Here is an 18,189-nt window from a genome sequence, read left to right as displayed (position 1 = left end):
ACATCTCGACATCTGGTCTTTCCAGTCCTCCTACCTAGGCTTCTGCACTCCTTCCAAGTGACTCTATCCCAAGTTTCTTCTAAAAAATGCAGCTGATCCTTCTTGAAAACTGTGTGTGCCCACAGCCTATCCCAGGTCCCTCTCTGCATGACTTCCCTGGATCCTAGGGAGATTTGATTTGATTTGATTCTCGCCAGCTGCAAGCCGAGTTTTGTACACTGCAGAATCCGCCAAGGCACACTGTCCCAGAGCACGTCTTCATCCATCCCTGGGGAAGGACTTGGCCAGTCTGCACTCAGCGCCTGCCAGTCATTTCAGGGCTGGAATTTAGGACTCCTGACTGAAAGCCAAAGGTTGTCAGTGGCTTTCTCTGAATGCATTTGAACAGCTGAGTAAAACATCCTTGCTTTCCAAAGGAAAAATATTCCTCATGTTTTCAGAAGTCACCAAACCTGTTTCCTTGTTTTTGAAGAAACAAGGTAACTTGGGCTTCCGCCAGGATGAAGCGGTCCATCCTCGTTTCAGGTGTGTTTACTTAGGAGAAGACAACATTTGGATCAGGGCAGGTGTGTTTACTGAGCCAGGGTTCAGCCTAACCATGCAGGAAAACCTCCCGGTAATTTTTCTGCCCTATAATTTTTCACTGTTGATGGAAGTATATGACAACCTAGAGTCGGACTGCAAAGGAAAAGCATGGTGGCTGTGTCATTTAAGGACCAAATTTTGGGGACCTTTAGGTGTATAGTAAACTTTAGATTTCTTTCCATTAACAGTAACAATTTAAAATATTATCACTGAATAAAGTCTGGAGTTTAGTTGATAGTAACGTATCCATGTTGGTTTCTTAGTTTTGACCAATGTGCATAGTGACGTAAGAAGTTGACATTAGGGGAAAAGAAAGGGTGAGGAGTGTGCAGAAACTCTATTGTCATGGCAACTTTTCTCTAAATCTAAAATTATTTCAAAATAAAAAGTTTACATAAAAAACGATCAGCTTTCCCCTCTTTCCATGTGTGGGGCAGAACCGTTTACAAACATTGTCTCATTTAGTTTGTGTAACAGCCCTGTGAGGTGGGGCCTGTGTTCCATCCACACCTTAGACATGAGGAAATGAGGCTCTGCCAGGGTCACAGACAGCCAGACAGAGACCTCAGGTGGTGGCGAGATGGCGATGCAGACGCAGCCACCCAACCTACGTGAGCCAACCCGTGTTTCCCATATCAAAGTATGAATATATATACATAGATACATACATAGACACACACACACACTTATATGTGGTCTCTCAGTCAATAACTCAGTGTGAACTCCTTTCCTAATAAACTTCCCTGTGATCCATTCTTCTCATTGAATGTATTACTCACAGGTTGCCTCTTCTGTGAAGGCATTAATGGCCCACATGTCCAAGGCAGAACTGGCCAGCGATGCCCTGTGCCCACAATGGACGTGGCACACACATCCATGAGGGCCTGGCCTTCTTTGCTCTACGTGCCTGGTTCTTCCTCTGAGACTGCAAGTCCTCAGCAGGCAAAGTCTGACCCTCGCTTGCTTGCTCACACACTCACCCACTCATGCATTCATTCATTGCTTCTAGAAGAAACAAAGAGTTATAACCAAAATGCAAACCAAAGAATCATAGAATCTTAGCTTTGTCAGAGGCACTCCACATCAGCTGTTCCAGGGAAGTTATCCATCATAGTCATCTCAAAAGCACTTTAAAAATATACATTTCTGGGTCTCATCCCAATGTTCTGATTCAGGAGGGCCAGATGGAGCCTGGCAGTCTGTATTTTTTTAAAACTCCCCTACCCGCCAACCCCAGGTGGCCCTGAGCACTGCCAGAATGGGGTTCCACCCAATAGATAAATACCTTCTGGAAACGGGCAGTCAACCTCTGCTCAAGAAACCCTGAGTGGAGAAGCTTATACCTCATAAGGCAGCCTCTCATTGCTAAGCTGCACTTAGTGTCAGGAAAGCCTTTTCTATATTCAGGATGATGTGCCTCTTTGGAAATTCACTCTTTTGCTTGAATTTTGTCCACTGGTATAACTAAGAAGATGCTTACTCCCTTTCTCATACACTCAGCCTGAAGGGAGCCACCATATTTTCTAAAATCTCTCTTCTAGGCTGAATGCCCATAATTCCAACAATCTTTTTTTATCTTTAATGAAATGCATTCTCTTATTATCCCATTTCAGATGTGAAACTCAGAATTGGGTATAGTATTCTGCAGGAGCTCTGAGCCTTGAAGGTAAGGGACAATCGTTTTCCATGCTCTGGTCTCTTTCTAACAAGGCAGTCCAGGGCAAAGTTTCTTGACCTTGGCTACACCTTGGACTCACCTGGGAAGCTTTACGAAATACTGATGCTTAGGTTCTACCTCTCAGAGATTCTGATATAAGTGGTCTGGGGTTTTGCCTGGTTATCAAGATTTTTAAGGGTTCCAGGTGATTTTAATGAGCAGCCAATGTTGAGAGCTACAGGCACAGACACTGGCTTCTCCCCATGTTATTCTATTGGCTTATACCAAACTCATTCACATTCTGCCTTTCTGCCTTGAATCCCTGCCAAGCCAGGTCTTCCTCATCACGCATTTGAGGTATTGATTAGTTGAATTTAATGTCAGATTTTAACATTTACTCCTGGTAAACATCATCAATTTGGTTTGGGTCCATTGTTGCAAGGCTAGTGAAGGTCATGTCAATTGAGCTGCGTATTGACTATCAGCTCTCTCTCTAGCTTTGAGTCTTTTGCTTCTGGTATCTTCATGTAAAACATGAATAAAATTATAGATCTTTGAAAGATACTCTACTGAAAATCCTCTGGGAAACAAACGACAGCAGCTGCTTTTTAAACAATTGGATATTTTTTCACAGATAAGGGCCAGATGCTGAAGATTTATGGTCATAGATAAATCCAAGAGGATGGCATTTATTCCTAGAAGGCAATGTTTCATACAGCTCTCTGTGGGGGATCAGAATTTGCCACCCCAAAATGTGTCTCTTTGGTTTATTTTTAAGAATAAAAGACTCAGAAAGAAACTTTGACCTTCCCCCTAACTGCCTAAAATGATTTAAGACAGAAGGCCTGTTCCAGGAAGGAGCTATCACCGTAGATAACTATAGCATGATATGAACTATGTGTGATAGGGAGGAGCCTTTGATCCAAGTCCTCTCCACCTCTCACTGTCTTTGCAAGGCATGGCAAACATTTCTTTACCAAACATTTGCTTTTCCATCTCCATGTGAATTGCCTTCCTCCCCTCTGTAGTCCTAAACCACTACCCCAATATCCTTCTTTGTCTTTAGCTGAAGATGGTATTTAAGGTGGTGGCTTTAGCCATTTTGGCAAGTTACTCAGTTTTCTTGTGTTTCTCCCATGTATACATGTTATTAAATTTGTTTGATTTTCTCCTGTTATTCTGTCTTATGTCAATTTAATTCTTAGATCAGCCAGAAGAACCTAGAGGGTAGAGGAATATGCCTTCCTCCCCCTACATCTCCAAAGTTCTCTCTGGTGGCGGGAGCTACCAGAGAGAAGCTACCATACTGGGCTGCCAGGGTACTGCCAATTGATGACATTTCCTATGTGTGACCTCCCCAACATTGTTTAAATCAACTGCAATGTGGACTGAAACTGCTGTAGTGACACCAGCTCAAGATGCTCTGAGCCTACAGGAAGATGAGATATATTAATATACATCTCACTGGGCAGAAAACAAACTGTTAACTGATTTCTCCAGAGTTGTAAGGTCTTTGACTCTATTATGAAAGCATCATTCAACTTTGTCTGAATGATGAGGCAACATGGCAGAACACAACTGAAAGTTTCCAGGTAAACTTTCGGAAGGCAAAATAAAGCTAGATTTTGTAGAATTTCTTTTTTTAATTTTGAAAAGTGGTATTTCTCTTACATTCACAGCACCAACATAGAGTAAGACTCTAAAGTGGCATTTTCAATCTTTCCTCATTTTCAATGAGGCTGATCTTTTACCTGTTATTTCTCAATCCTGGCTGTACTTTCCTCCCTGGGGCATCTTAGTAAAGCCGCCCACCTCCTTCTATCGTGGGAAAGAGAACTGCACATCAATTATCTCCAGGTATAAAAAATACACTAAGCTGGATGCCTGAGCACGTTCGCTTCACGGCACAGAGGAGCAGTTCTGCTAACCTGTTGAACTGAAGCTTGAACTCCATGGTCTGGGATCACCTGGGACAGGACCACCTCACCCATGGCTCCTTACAGGCCCCACAGTCACTCAATGCTCCTGAGACTACTTAAAACCAAATTCTCACCTGTAGTGAGGAAGCCGTATACATGGGTTCCATTTCTGCCCAAAACGCAGTGGAAGCCTTTTGCTATTTTCTCCTGGCATTGTTTTCAAATGCATCTTTAGTAGACAGTCAGCTCTCCATGCATCTACATATAGCTGTCTTAAAAAACCTCATAAGAATTTTCTGTAAAAGTTCTATTTTAGGTAAGGGTACATCAGACTTTGCATTCTACAGTATACAAAGTTTTTCCTGATTTTTTGCACCACCGTCTTCTTCTCCCAGATTAATGTTTTATTTGGTATTTAATGGACTTAAATCTTATTTTTAACCAATTTGCTATTCATGGACATTTAGGTCATTTCCAATCTTTTAATTCTGTCATGGATATCTTTGTCATATGTCATTTCACATATTAAAATGTATCCTTAAGATAAATCCCTAGAAGAGAGATTCAAGGTGAGAGAGAGAGAGGTGCACTAGGCTCTGTATTTTTCCAAGTGCTTTTTAAACACTGTGAAATATAATACTGAAAACTGCATGAGACATACAGACACTTAACAAATGACTATAAAGCAGCACCAGTGAAATATTACCAATTCCCCTCAAAGCCCCTCATGCCTCTATTCTTTACAACCGTCATCGTCCTTCCAGAAGTAACTACTACCTTCATTTTGTGATATTCATTTAATTATTGTAAGAAAAAATGCATTTTGAAGAACTGTAAACCAAAGGTAAAAAAAATTCAGGAGGAGACCTAAATACATGTAGAATTTAACTGAAAATCACTTTGAGGTTGGCTATTTTAAGCCAGTTTCTTGCTTTTGTCTTTGCTTATGACTGCTGCTTATAAGAAACAACAAAAAATTAACATTAGAAGGAGAGAGAGGAGGCGGGTGGAGTGAAATATAATTGCTGTACTCACCACAGGGCTAGTCGTTGCTCAATTTCCTTGAGAAAGTTTGTATGAAATTTGTGCAAAGGTTCAAAATTCAGGAATATGAGACTTTTCAATGTTTCGGGCATAGACTCCTCTTTGCTCACTGCGCTCTGAAACCACTGGGAATAAAAAGAGCAGAGGACACACTTAGAGGTGGAAAGATGCACAACGAACACCTGCAGCTCTTCAGAAGCAGCCAACCCGCTGGAGGACAAAGGGCTTTGTCGCTGGATTCCTAGCCTTTCAGGAGCCTCAGGGGTTTCCAGGCCTTACTGCTTTGCCTTCTTTGTTAGATGGGATGAGAAGCACCCATCTCTTTATTAGTCCTTCCTGAAAGCTGTTACCAAGCAATTGTTGAAGCCAGAACAAATCTCTGAAATCGGCAGCTACTCAAACCAAAACGTCCATTCTGGCCAACTCACTGGGTAATCATGGATTTATACCACCGAACACCCCCTGGCTCTGTCCTTAGGAACTTCCATCTCTGCTCCTTTGTTAAAATGCTGAGCACGCAGGTGGCTGAAGCAGAGAGACAACCAGAGTGACTGACTTCACACAGTCACTCATCTTGCGGAGGTGAGGCAGGGCTGGGTCCCACAGTGTTTCCTGAGCACCTGCCCAGGGCCAGGTGCCACAGACTCCCTGGAGGCACAGAAACCCAGTGATTCAAGCTGACATCCAAATGGTTAATTCTTTCCCAGAATCCAGGAGTCATGAAGACATCTGCAAGGCTTTGAATTTGTTTCCAAGACTGAAGAGGACTAATCAAAATAATAAAAGGCAGTCTTCTAGCAGACTTTGCTGACATGGCTCAATTTATTATCAAAGATAAAAGGAGGCTCCTATTCACTTCTGAGGTCTCTCTCAAGCAAAAGTAAGTAGCTACACTTGACAATGAGCAAAACATGAAATGTTCTGCAATGGTGCATGCAGACAGTAGAACATTCAGTTTTAATTTTCTCCACTTCAGAAACCTCCTTCCTTTGCACTTAAAAATCACAATTATAAAAGTTTTTATAGAGTATTTTCCAAAATAAATATACTATTATTGTCTAATTTCTATAACGCAGGACCAAAATCCTTTTAATTGGAGTCAGAGAACCCAACATTTAATTAGATCCAGCTTCTCTCCTAAAGCTGAACACTAGTTGATATAAATTAGGTAATTTAATGCTTTGGAGAAAATGGTCCACGTACCGAAGTGATGACCTCAAGATCCTTCAGATATGTTCTCTCAGTGGTGGACACTTCCTTTGCAATGAAGTATGCTTTGTCAGTCGGGAATCTCTGCAAAATCCGTAAAAAGAAATGAGACATCATAATAATTTTTGGGTATAAGTCTCTAAGAATATCCTGATTATAAGACAGTTCTGATGAAAGTGATACATTGCTAACTTATGATCTTTTGTTAACTGGTATCAAGTTTAAATAAACTCTTACTTATTCTCCTTTTTGTGTGAGAAGAACTAGGATAAGAGAATGGATTTTCATGATGAGGAAATAGTCTAGGAATGTTTCCTTCCATGTAAATATAACCCTCAGTGAAAGGCCTCAAATGAGTGTGTTAGCCAGCACTGAGGACTATTTATTCAAAATTAGGCGTCTGAAATCTAATTAGTTAGTAAAAATAGAGTGATGCAGTCTTTGAGGAAATAAATGAAACAGAAACCACAGTGGCCTTTGTCCTGGGTGCCATGGGCTGGTGGTGTTATTGTTTAGGAAATGGAAGCTATATTGTTTGTGGGAATACGAAGGGTGGCTGATCTCAAGGGACAAGGGTGAAAGCAGCTGGTGACACCATTGTGACTCAATTCCCTGGAGTCCATTGGTTAGGTGGCAGGTAACACCACTCTAGAGCAGGCCAGCCATCAGTTTTGCTTTCTCTTTCAAAAATAAGTAAAAGGAAATCCCTTGTTGCTAGCCATCTTGCTTGCTTCCCACAAGAGTCCACTCAATTCCACCTCTGGGGATGTATGCAAAGACTTGAACGGATGGATACTTCTACACCCGTGTTCCTAACGGCATTATTCACAAGAGCCAAAAGGAGGAAACAATCCAACTGTCCATCAAGGGATGAATGGATAAACAAAATGTAGTATGCCCATACTATGGACTATTATTCAACCTTAAAAAGGAAGGAAATTCTGATACATGCTTACAACATGGGTGAACCTTGAGGACATTAAGTGCAATAAGCTGGTCACAAAGTGACAAATACTGTATGATTCCACTGATATGAAGTTCCTACAGGAGTCAGAGTCATAGATCCAGAAAGGAGAAGAGTGGTTGCTAGGGGCTGGGGAGAGGTGTAATGAGGAGTTAGTGTTTAATGGGTGCAGAGTTTCAGTTTGGAACGATGACAATGTTCTGGAAATAGATAGTGATGACAGTTATACAACATTGTGAATGTACTTAACGTCACTGAACAGTATGCTTAAAAATGGTTCAAATGTCAAATTTTATGTTATATATATTACTGCAATTAAAAGAAAAAAGAATAACATGTGTGCACACAGGTCGCCACACCTTCCTCCGGCCCTCCTCCTCGTCGTCGGTCCGTGGGCACGCCTGCTCATTCAGCAGCGGGCTGACCAAGGGAGAGGCCTGCTTGGTGTCGGGGCTCAGGTTGGGAGAGAAGATCACGTTGGCAGGCACAGCTCCTCCCTGCGAGTTGATGGACAGCTCTGAAAGGTGAGGGCTACCAGTCAGGGAGCCTGTTTGGGGATGAGAAGTATTAAAGAAAAAAAAAAGTAATTCCTTCTGGGACCTGATTTCTACTTACAATTTTCACCATTTCAAATCTTTAGAAGCTTGACTACCATATGGCACACATAAAGCGCTTCAATATTTTCTAGTTTTTTCCTGAAGTTACAGCTGCCTTAATACTAAAGATACTATAGTATGAATAACTCAGTGGAGCCTCAATTATGTAATTAATGATAAGATAGAGATCTCTGCTTAAGAATAATTAGATAGTTTAAAAGCATAGTGTATCCCCAAATAGAATCTTCACCTCCTAACTATTGCCTTAGCTTCTACGAATTACTGGAGAAAGACACAGTGTCTACGTCACAAGGAGACACGGGAAATGACTAGAAAATAGAGCTATACTAATAGGAAACTAAACGACTGGTGCACCTAGGACAGACTACGTCTTGTAACAAGGGGCCACAGCTAAAGAAAGTGAAAGCAGCCATCTCCCCATTCTACAAAGAACAGAACAGAAGCAGGCTTGTTATACCTGGTGATGTCACTCCATGTCTCTCTCACTGTTTGGGACAGAAACACTAGCATCACATTTACAGGCAAAAGTGATTATTGAAAAATGCAAAGCTGGAGGTCATTACATAATTACAATTCCCCTTTACGAGTCAAAAAGTGACAGGTAATTAGTTAATCCTCTGAAAAGGACACCATATTAAATAGTATGAAAATGTACAATTACCCGTCATGAGTCAGCCAAAGGAGATGATGTAAATATGAAACTCTTTGCCAACAGAATTTTGCAAATATTGATATCTCAACCTATTGAAGCTAAATAGGATTTAGTCTCAAAATATACTTCTAACCTAAGTGTTTTTACCCAACACATTGATAGTTCTAATGCAAATTTGCTAGAACTAGTATGATGGTAAACAAAAGTGAAGCAGCCCGAGTCCTGTCTGTCACCATGATAAGGGAAGACAACGTCAATGCTTTCTCCATTTTCCAATACACAGTTTCAGGCTCGTCGCTAGCTCAGCACGCTGTCAAGGCTCTCCCAGAGAAAGGGCAAGGGCAGTTTTCCAGGCGTACCCTCATTTTCTTGACATCTATCCTCTCCCTCTGGATTCGTTCATATCCATTTTGAAATTACAAGATAGGACAGCCTAGAACGGAGCTGATGAAGTAGGGTAGTGACCTTGATCCCAGCATGAAGGAACCATGCAGAAACCAGCAGCAGCCCCCACCCGGTCCCAGGTTGATCAGCTAGCTGTGTCACCAACGTGCAGGTGAAAAGCTCCGCACCCAGAAAAGCAATGACAAGCAGACATCCTGCCCACTGCCCATTGGTCAGTACAATGATCCTTGAAGAAGAATATTAGAAAATGTGAGGAAAAGGCAGATTCAAGAAGTTCAAATTTTAAAAATCCCTCCATTTAAATCCTCGCATTTTAAAATACATCATTGAAATGAAGTCCTGATGTTAGACAAAGACCCAATCACCCCACACACCACCAGACCCAGTAAAACCCGGAGAAAAAGGCCAGAAATTGCTTCACAATGTCAATTTTATTGACACTAGTGCACAACTGGATACAATAATTTCGAAAGAATTGGAATTTGTCAAATAGAAATAGTGACAACAATCAAAACTGCAATTGTTTCAAGGTACTACACTATTCTCTTTTTTAAAAAAATCACAAAAAGAAAAACGTTATCACTACAAATAGGAATTAGAAAAGAGAAATTGTGGCAGTCTGTCTGGAGATCAAAACATTTCATGCATTTGTGAGTAGTCGAGAATCACGTTTTATTTGTCCACCATCATCTGGCGAAATCTGGGGCTTACCTTCAGCTCTCACACTGTGCGTGAGATCAGGTGAGGCAGTTATAAGGGAGAACATGCTGGGCCTTGACTTTGCGGTGACGTGGAACAGAAAAAGCATTCGCCTCATCATTGAAAGAGTTGGAGCCAAGAGTAAAAAGCAATTAGAAGGCTAGCTTGAAGGAGGAGTGGGGGATGGGAAAACAGGACCTATCAGGCCCTGGACAGCATCCAGCAGCAGTTGAAAAACCAATTGCCACATTGCAACGGAGAAAATAGGGGTAAACACGCTCAAGTACAACCACTTCCACTCTCCAAAGGTCAAAAGCTATTGTCCTTGTGAATCCCCCCAGGGACACTTGGATTTATTAGACTGAGGAGGCTGTAAGGATGAGCTAACAGACTAGGGTTCCAGGACAGACGCTACCCTGCCAAGAAGGCAGAACACAGTTCAAAGAAGATAGCAATCTAGAAGAATCCCCCTGGACCACACTGGAGACAGGATTCAGAAAATGGGACATGGAAAGTGAACTTCTTGACATTCTGTGTTCTTAGGTAGAGTAGGGGACAGCTCCGGGTCAGCCATAGGTTGTTGGGTGAAAGCCTGCTGCATTCACTCGTGTAGCCTAAAGACGTGTGCAATCACCAAGTTGTAATACACAGCCTTGGAGAACGACCAAATAAGGGTGGCCCATTTCCATTACCAGAGCTACTTCAGCTGGCTTTGTGTCTACTCATGAGGCCCAAGAAAGGCAGGGTGATGGGTGTATTTAAACAGTAAGACCAATAAATCAATAAACACCAAGCAGCCTGTTCTAGAAATCTATCAGCAGTTCTAAGGAAAACATCCAAAGCTCTAAAGTTCAATTTTGCTAATTTGAGCTGCATCCATGGAGAATAGCCCCCTTCTCCTCTTGCAAGAGAAACTATTTGAGGTTTTGAAAATTTAGAGGTGACATGATCCAAACAAAAATACGTAGCTCATTTGCCATTCAGCAATCAATGAAATACGCTGACGAGGGTAATTAGTAGAATTTGGCAGCTTGATGAGTAATTAAGATTCTCTTTGACTTTGAGCCAGTGTGTGACAATGGTCTGTACAAACTGGTGTCCACGTAGGGCCTGGGGCAAGTGTGAAGAGCTGTGTCTTAAAGAAAGTCAATTGTCTAAGGTTACAGTTATTAGAACTACATGTAACCAATTTTCAGTGAAGTAGTCCATTTTACAGAAAAGCAAACATGGTTGTGTTGTTAGATAAAATGAGTCCGCTTGCTTCATGCAGCCTTATAAAGCCTGTTCAAATCATGCAGCCTGTCACCTGCTTTGAAGGCACAGCCCCAGGCGATGAGAAGAAATTATGACTGACGTTCATTGCTACTCAATGAACTTATTAATGCCTGGGTATTTTATCGTTTTTTTCCTCCATGAAAAATTGACACACAGGAATTTCTTTCAATAAGAGGCTCTAGGTAAATAATTTTGGGGGACCTTTTGAGAAAGCACCTGGATATTAAGGCAATAGGTAGAAAGAAGTTTGAAGAGCTTAGAAAAAGATCAGTTACATTCTGAAAGTCTGGAAGCTCCTGATTCTTTTGAAAAATTATTTTTCCTATTTCCAGAAATTACTCTGCATTTTTTTTAGGCATCCAGTTATATTTCCAGTTACTAACTCTCAAATCCTTCACCTTTTCCAAATGATTTCATGACCTCCCCATGTATCCCTCCCTACCACTAATCTGTATCAAGAGGGCTGAGTTTATGTCCCCAGTGGACTGGAAATGCCTTCACTAATACTGCTCTCAAGGGAGGCATGTCTAGTAATTGCTTTTTAAAACTCTTTTAAATGTACACATTCTCATGGCACAAACAATTATGGAACTTCAAATTAGCACTGCTATATTTATGGATTTCAATTTATCACCCAGCCCAAAACTGGCTTAGCTTCTCTTTTTAATGTAAAGTGCATTCATAATTCTTCTCTCCTGGCTGCTCTGGGGAAGCTGAATTTGCAACACAGCTCAGACTGCCGCAGCTCGTCACCAGCTCTTGCTCAGAAGCACATAACCAGCGGGAACAGAGTTCACGGTCAACAAGCCAAGCTCATGCCTGTCTGCCCCTCTTGGGATTGGGTACAAGCTGCCTAGTGACCATCCACCTCCTCCAACTTCATTAAGGCTTAAGAGCAAATTCACACAAGTCTGGGAAAAGAGAAATTCCTAATCTATTTTTCAAGTAATAAAAATGGCATTTCGAATACTTCATTGTACCTGTCCTATACTTTAAATTGGTCAATAAATTGATAATCTCTGTTTTTTAATTAGATAAGTGTTATTTTTCCTGTTAAAGAGGGAACTCTAAAACATGACATTTATTTTGAAAATAGTAATCCACAGATTTGTTAAATATTTAAACATTTGAGAATGAGAATATTGATGAAAATGAGAACATTGCTTTCTCAAGCCCTTTTTTCAAGATTTTAAAAAGTGCAATTATTAAAAAAGTATCTATGCTGATTCTTCAATATTCCCCCAGATAAAGTTATTTGGCAAGCTTCTAGATGCCACTCATCTATCATGATTTGTCTCTTGTTATTTGGTTCTAAAATATAGGAGATTTTATCTCTGTGTACCCAGAATATGCTCCAAAGGCACATGTAGGAAATACGTTACAGATGTAGGTTTTCATGTATTTTTAAACAGGCTCTTTTTAAAGCCATAATCTCCCTCTAAAAGAGAATACAATGAACTCTCTCTCTGGAGATTGTCTGCATTTGAAAGCCAGTTATCAAAAGGTCAGCATTGTGTTGAATAATGGGTAGTTTCCAGAACAGGCAGGACTCACTCTAGTCTGATAACTAAGCTGGGTCCGACCCCAATGAAAAAAGCTGACAATGTTTTATTGAGATTACAAGCTTCCACAAGAAAAACCTGATTATAGGGTTACCAATCATAGTGGTGTGGTCCTCTTCTTGATAACTTAGGTTGTTGAGGGTAATGTGTATGTGCTTCTTAGACCAAGTTCCTTTAAGAAAAGTTTATTATAAGCAGCTAAACACCAACTTTGCCGTTCATCATCAAGCAATTCAGAAAAGCAACAGCGATGCAACTTGCAGAAAAATAAAAAGAGAAATGCTACTAATGGAAAAATGATAGCTAATGCACTAGCCTGTTCTTACTTATGGGGAAAAGATAAAGGAGAATTCTCCTTTGTTTGAACATGGTGGTGGTGGTGGTGGTGGTGGCAGTATTTGAGTTGGGGAACGTGGTGCTTCATACCAATGAAAAATACCATCTTGTACTCTGGACAAAGCTTCAGCCATCAGTGGGAAAGAACAGTTACAATTGACAGTTTTTACAGCAAGATACCTGTTAGGACAAGTAAAAGCCTCTTCAGTTTAGGTTACAAGAGATATTAACACCGTGCATACACTGTTAACATGAGTTTGGCCTTCCATGCTTAAAGAATCACCAAGCTCATTGTTACTGGAGAAGCCAGCAACCTTCCTGGTGGTATAAATTCATGCTTTATTGAGATACTGCACTCTTAGGCCGCAGAGAGAAGATGAAACCAGACAGTATCTGTGAGAGCTTACATTTTGGGTACACATCAAAACTAAAAACAGCTTATTGGCTGTGAGAAGCCAACTGGGAACGAGCTAGGAGAGGTCTTGTCTACATTCCCACCTCTCCCCACCCCCCAACAAAACAAACACACAACTAAATTCTCGTATAGATATGAACTTTGTAAAGTTTCCTATTCCCATTCCAATAGATGTTCCCATTCAACGTATGAAGCCAATCCTTCGGTAACTGCCTGAGCTGCCCTATGTAAGCTACTGCCACAGACACTCTCTGTTTCTATGAGACCTCTCCCCCAACTACAGTGATCCTGCTTGCTCCCAAAGACCCGTACCCCCATGCACACACAGTACAAAGTGCGGGCTTGTTAGAAGATGGAAGCAGAAAAGTGAAATCTTCTATTTACGTTCCCCACCCCTAGAGAAAATATGGTACCACCCAGCATGCCTCCGTGTGAAAGCTATTTAGTCAACAGGATCACTGTATTCTAGAGGAAACAGGTATTCCAAGTACAAATTGGTATTCAGCAGAGTAAAAAAAAAAAAAAAAAAAGACATCAGACAGAGCTCCAACAATGCAGGGAACAGAAGGTACACCATGCTTTGAGGATAAAGACAGAACGTTGAAAAAAAAGCTTTTTCTCTTAGAGAGGTGCGTGCTGACAAAACAGTGCATACAATGGAACAACAGAAAAATGTTTCCCTAAATTCATTAAACAAATGACAAAAATGAGAATGAAGTCCCCAGCCTTTTCTATTTTAAAATTAATTGGGTATATTAGAAATTTTTAATAAAATATTTTATCTATAGCATTAAATATACACACAGAGAGAACAGAAGGGAACTGGATTAATAATGTAGGCCAAGCCTGTGAGATTTGGTTAGTTAGGTTTCCACGGCAACTTTCCAGGCAGAGAGGGGTGAGCGCAAAGGATCAATCCATCGGCCATTGAGGTGGGTGTGGAGAGAGCGGCAGGTGTGTGTTCTTGACTAAGGAAAATCTATCTTGGGTCTTTCTCTACATCACTGCAGGCGCAGTGACAAATGCTTTATTTCTTACACAGGGACTTTGAGGCCCAGGAAAAAGCAATTGTTAGCTCAGTTTCATGAGCCAGAAATCTCGTCCATGAGTAAGGACAGGCCCATCACCAACCACCACAGGTTCCCACATGACCCTTCTACCGTCTCCTCTTTGGCAGCTAGTTACCAACCCAACTCATAATAAAGCAGAGCACTCTCTGTGCCACTCCCACCTCTACCTCTTCTCTCACTCAAAAGTAGAGTTAACCACTGTTCCATGCTTTCTACAACACACACACACACTCACACACACACGGTTTGCATTGCATTTTGCAATGATTTCTAACTACTCTTCGATATTCTGAAACTGGCCCCCAGCAGCAAGCTCGAGTATCTCGCAGGACCATTTTCATGATTGCATTAACAGCATTAGCCTTGTGGTTAACCTTCTACACCAGCTCTCAACTACACATGTAGATCAGATATCCCATGTCAACAGCTGATTTTTAATCCTCCCTACTTTCAAATATAAAGCCACCCAAGACATATCAGAGTAACCTGATCTAGAACCCACACGAAGACGCAAATGAGCTGTCTTCCATGGAAAGTTATAATCAAATGCCAGAGGCCAAGAAGATGCCCAAGGCTGTTTCCATGCTAAGCTGTGATGTTTGCATCATTCAGTCCATCCGCACTGAAATGATCCCAAACAATCAGAGTCTATTCAATTTCAGGAAAAGAAGATTTTCTAATTCTTCCCTAGCTTTCACCAGGGTGTTTAATTGCTTCCACTGGAAAAGAAAAAATTTCCTTGTGCTATAAGTTTCATCTATGTTTTTTGGAGTGATATGCTGTTTCTTCTATGAAGCAAGACCTTTTTCGCAAAACAAGAGTCCACCTACCTCCTCCCAAACATACATATGGCATACAAATCAGCATTTACAACTTTTGTTCAAAGGGGACAGACTTGGAAATCTCTAGGTTACCCAAGGAAACACCAGGCACATTTGATCTGTGATGCCTACAAGGCTAGGCCAAATCATCATGGATATTGTTTTGCTTTTCATTATTTTTGTATTTTTATTTTTTTGTGAGGAAGACTAGCCCTGAGCTAACATCCGATGCCAATCCTCCTCTTTTGGCTGAGGAAGACTGGCCCTGGGTTAACATCCATGCCCATCCTCCTCCACTTTATATGGGATGCCGCCACAGCACGGCTTGACAAGCGGTGCATCGGTGCCCGCCCGGGATCCGAACCTGAGAACCCCGGGCCTCCGCAGCGGAGCGCACGCTCTTAACTGCTGCGCCACCAGGCCGGCCCCTCATTATTATTTTTTTAATAAAAAGACAACTGCTACATTAAGTGGCATGCTTATTGTGATCTATGTATTTATTTATTTATTTATTTGTTGTGAGGAAGATCAGCCCTGAGCTAACATCCATGCTAATCCTCCTCTTTTTGCTGAGGAAGACCGGCTCTGAGCTAACATCTATTGTAATCCTCCTCCTTTTTTTTGGTTCCCCAAAGCCCCAGTAGATATTTGTATGTCATAGTTGCACATCCTTCTAGTTGCTGTATGTGGGACGCGGCCTCAGCATGGCCGGAGAAGCGGTGCGTCAGTGCGCGCCTGGGATCTGAACCCGGCCGCCAGTAGCGGAGCACGCTCACCCAACCGCTAAGCCACGGGGCCGGCCCGCTTATGGTGATCTAAAAGTCATGGCTTCAATTTCAACACCAGCAACTGGTATTAGAGGTATGCACAAGTGTACACTGGAGTCCCCTTTCCCTGTATTAAGTTTCACTCAACTAAACAGAAACACATGGAATTAAACTAACAAGGAAAAAGCAGCGCTAGTAAAGTCTTTAACGTCGCCAGGGTAAAGTTCTTTAATTACGCCCCGCTCATAGTTCATTCACTAGTACCTTTCCTTCCACATGTTCTTACGGATTTGGCTAACATAGGTGAATGTAAAATTCACCAGCGAGCTACCAGCAATGGGTTATTTTGAAATGTTCACCTCTTTCAGGTTCAAAGAAACTTACTCTATTACAGGGATTGCATAGAAAGATCTTTTGCAGTCTGACGTGTAAAATTTGCAGCAATAAAATAGACTTACTCCATGAAACTACAAGAAGACCAGCCTTAGAGAGTTTAACTAAGTTCATGACTATCAGAGGAGGGATGTTTATAGATTACAAAGGAGAAGATGCAGAAAAAAAAGAGCCTTTCTTGGGAATGCAACTCTGAGATCTCTCTAAATTCTGGCTGATAAGAATAAGGGCTTAGACAAAGAAGAGTGATGGAGACAGAAACAAACTCAAAATAAACCTAATGGTGAAGAGGGTCCCCAATTTGTTAATTTAAAGCCGGGCCTACCTGTGGCCCAGTTACTCACTAATGGCTACAATTGCACCAAACCCATTCTGTGTTGAAATATGGAATAACATTTGAAGTGGAAAAAGTTGATTAAAAGTATGTGAACACTGATTAAAGATATGAAAAAGGGAGCTGAATGCATATTCACAACAGGTTTAACCAAATTTAAGCTGACAGTTTAATATTTTAATTTTTTCTTCTTTTAGAAACTGCGTGACAACACAATCAAAATGACTCCAGGGCTGATATGAAGCTGAGTTTCTGGCTCAATTGAGGGCAGACTGGGTTTTGTATACGTGGTGGAAATTTCAAGAAGCTCATGCTGTTTTAGTTTTGCAGGCTTAGCTTTTTTAGCATGGCTTGGTTTGAATCTTCAAAGAAGTTCTTGAGAATAAAATCGGAAGTATTCACATTTTAAGTGCAGGCCACGCAGCACAATTTGGTGAGATAACTCTGTGAGAAATTCCTAAATATGAATCACGTATGTGGGAAGAATCTGGCCCACAGATTTCCTTTAATTAAATGCTTGTCTAATAAAATATCGTCAACGGCATACAGACGACTGCTAAAGGAGCTGGAGCAATTCATTTTAAGTTCTGGAACTCATTAAATGCATTTCTTCATGCTAAGAGAATTTCTTGCATTTTTATTTTGTTCTAACAAGAAGCAACAAAATCAACCACAAAAGGGTCTACAATTTATATATTTGAAATACTATCTAACAAAAGATATTAACGCAAGGAGGCCCTGCAGCAGCCCTGAGTGCCATAAAGATTTCTGTTTCTATATTTGGTTTGTCTTCCATCCAAGGCCCTAAGATATCATTTCATAGAGCAGCCATTATCTGAGGACCTGGGTTCCTTGTTGACTCAGGAGGCCTCTGCAGCAGCTATTGTCTTAGAAAAACTGGTTGAAAGGCCTTGGGAAATCCTTTGGCAATTTGAAAGATTTCACAGGTCTCTAATCTCTGCTGCCTGTTCTTCACACCCAATCCCATCTCTGATCTCCCTGCACTTAGTTCAACTTTATCCACGTGCACACCCTCCTCAGGCCACACAGGGAGATTCCGGAGGCCACATAAAAACTCAGGGACTGGAGTCTCACAGAAGGCAGAGGGCATGGAATGTGGAAGGGTGGAGTCTGTTGGCTTTCCCTGACGTCTGCACAGTGAGAGACCACATCACCTCAGTGAACTGGCTCCACCAGGTTCAAATGCTTACGTTTACTCCCCCACCAATGCTCGGGGTCTTTATTTGTGCAGTACAAGCTCGCTCAGAGGCAATGAATGAATATTCTCAGTACTTCAGGATATGTGGCTTTTGAACAAACCACATTCCCTCTCTTTTAAGCACCATTAATCACACCAGGGTTGTTGCTTTCATCAATACTGGCCAAGAAGCAGAAACTGAGTTGATTGGCTGGTACAAAACCAACCCGAGAAAAACTCTATGAGCAACCCTAAGAGTGGGAAATC

General features: G+C 41.4%; 1 protein-coding gene across 4 annotated transcripts in view; it reads right to left on the bottom strand.

Moving 5' to 3' along the window:
* Positions 1 to 18,189, bottom strand: part of FARP1 (FERM, ARH/RhoGEF and pleckstrin domain protein 1) — a 285,713-nt gene that overhangs the window by 37,221 nt on the left and 230,303 nt on the right. For 3 of the 4 annotated variants that reach the window (XM_058548404.1, XM_058548403.1, XM_058548405.1), the window contains exons 14-16: positions 7,738 to 7,925; positions 6,409 to 6,498; positions 5,197 to 5,330 (exon numbers count right to left, since the gene is read on the bottom strand). In XM_058548404.1, the coding sequence (XP_058404387.1) occupies positions 5,197 to 5,330; positions 6,409 to 6,498; positions 7,738 to 7,925 (412 nt within the window). The remainder of the gene's footprint in view (positions 1 to 5,196; positions 5,331 to 6,408; positions 6,499 to 7,737; positions 7,926 to 18,189) is intronic. The other variant, XM_058548406.1, reaches the window with a different exon arrangement.

Source organism: Diceros bicornis, chromosome 9 (genome assembly GCF_020826845.1).
Source record: "Diceros bicornis minor isolate mBicDic1 chromosome 9, mDicBic1.mat.cur, whole genome shotgun sequence".
NCBI classification, from domain to species: Eukaryota; Metazoa; Chordata; class Mammalia; order Perissodactyla; family Rhinocerotidae; genus Diceros; species Diceros bicornis.
Note: the sequence above shows the minus strand (reverse complement) of the source record. Positions and strands in the feature narration are given on the sequence as shown.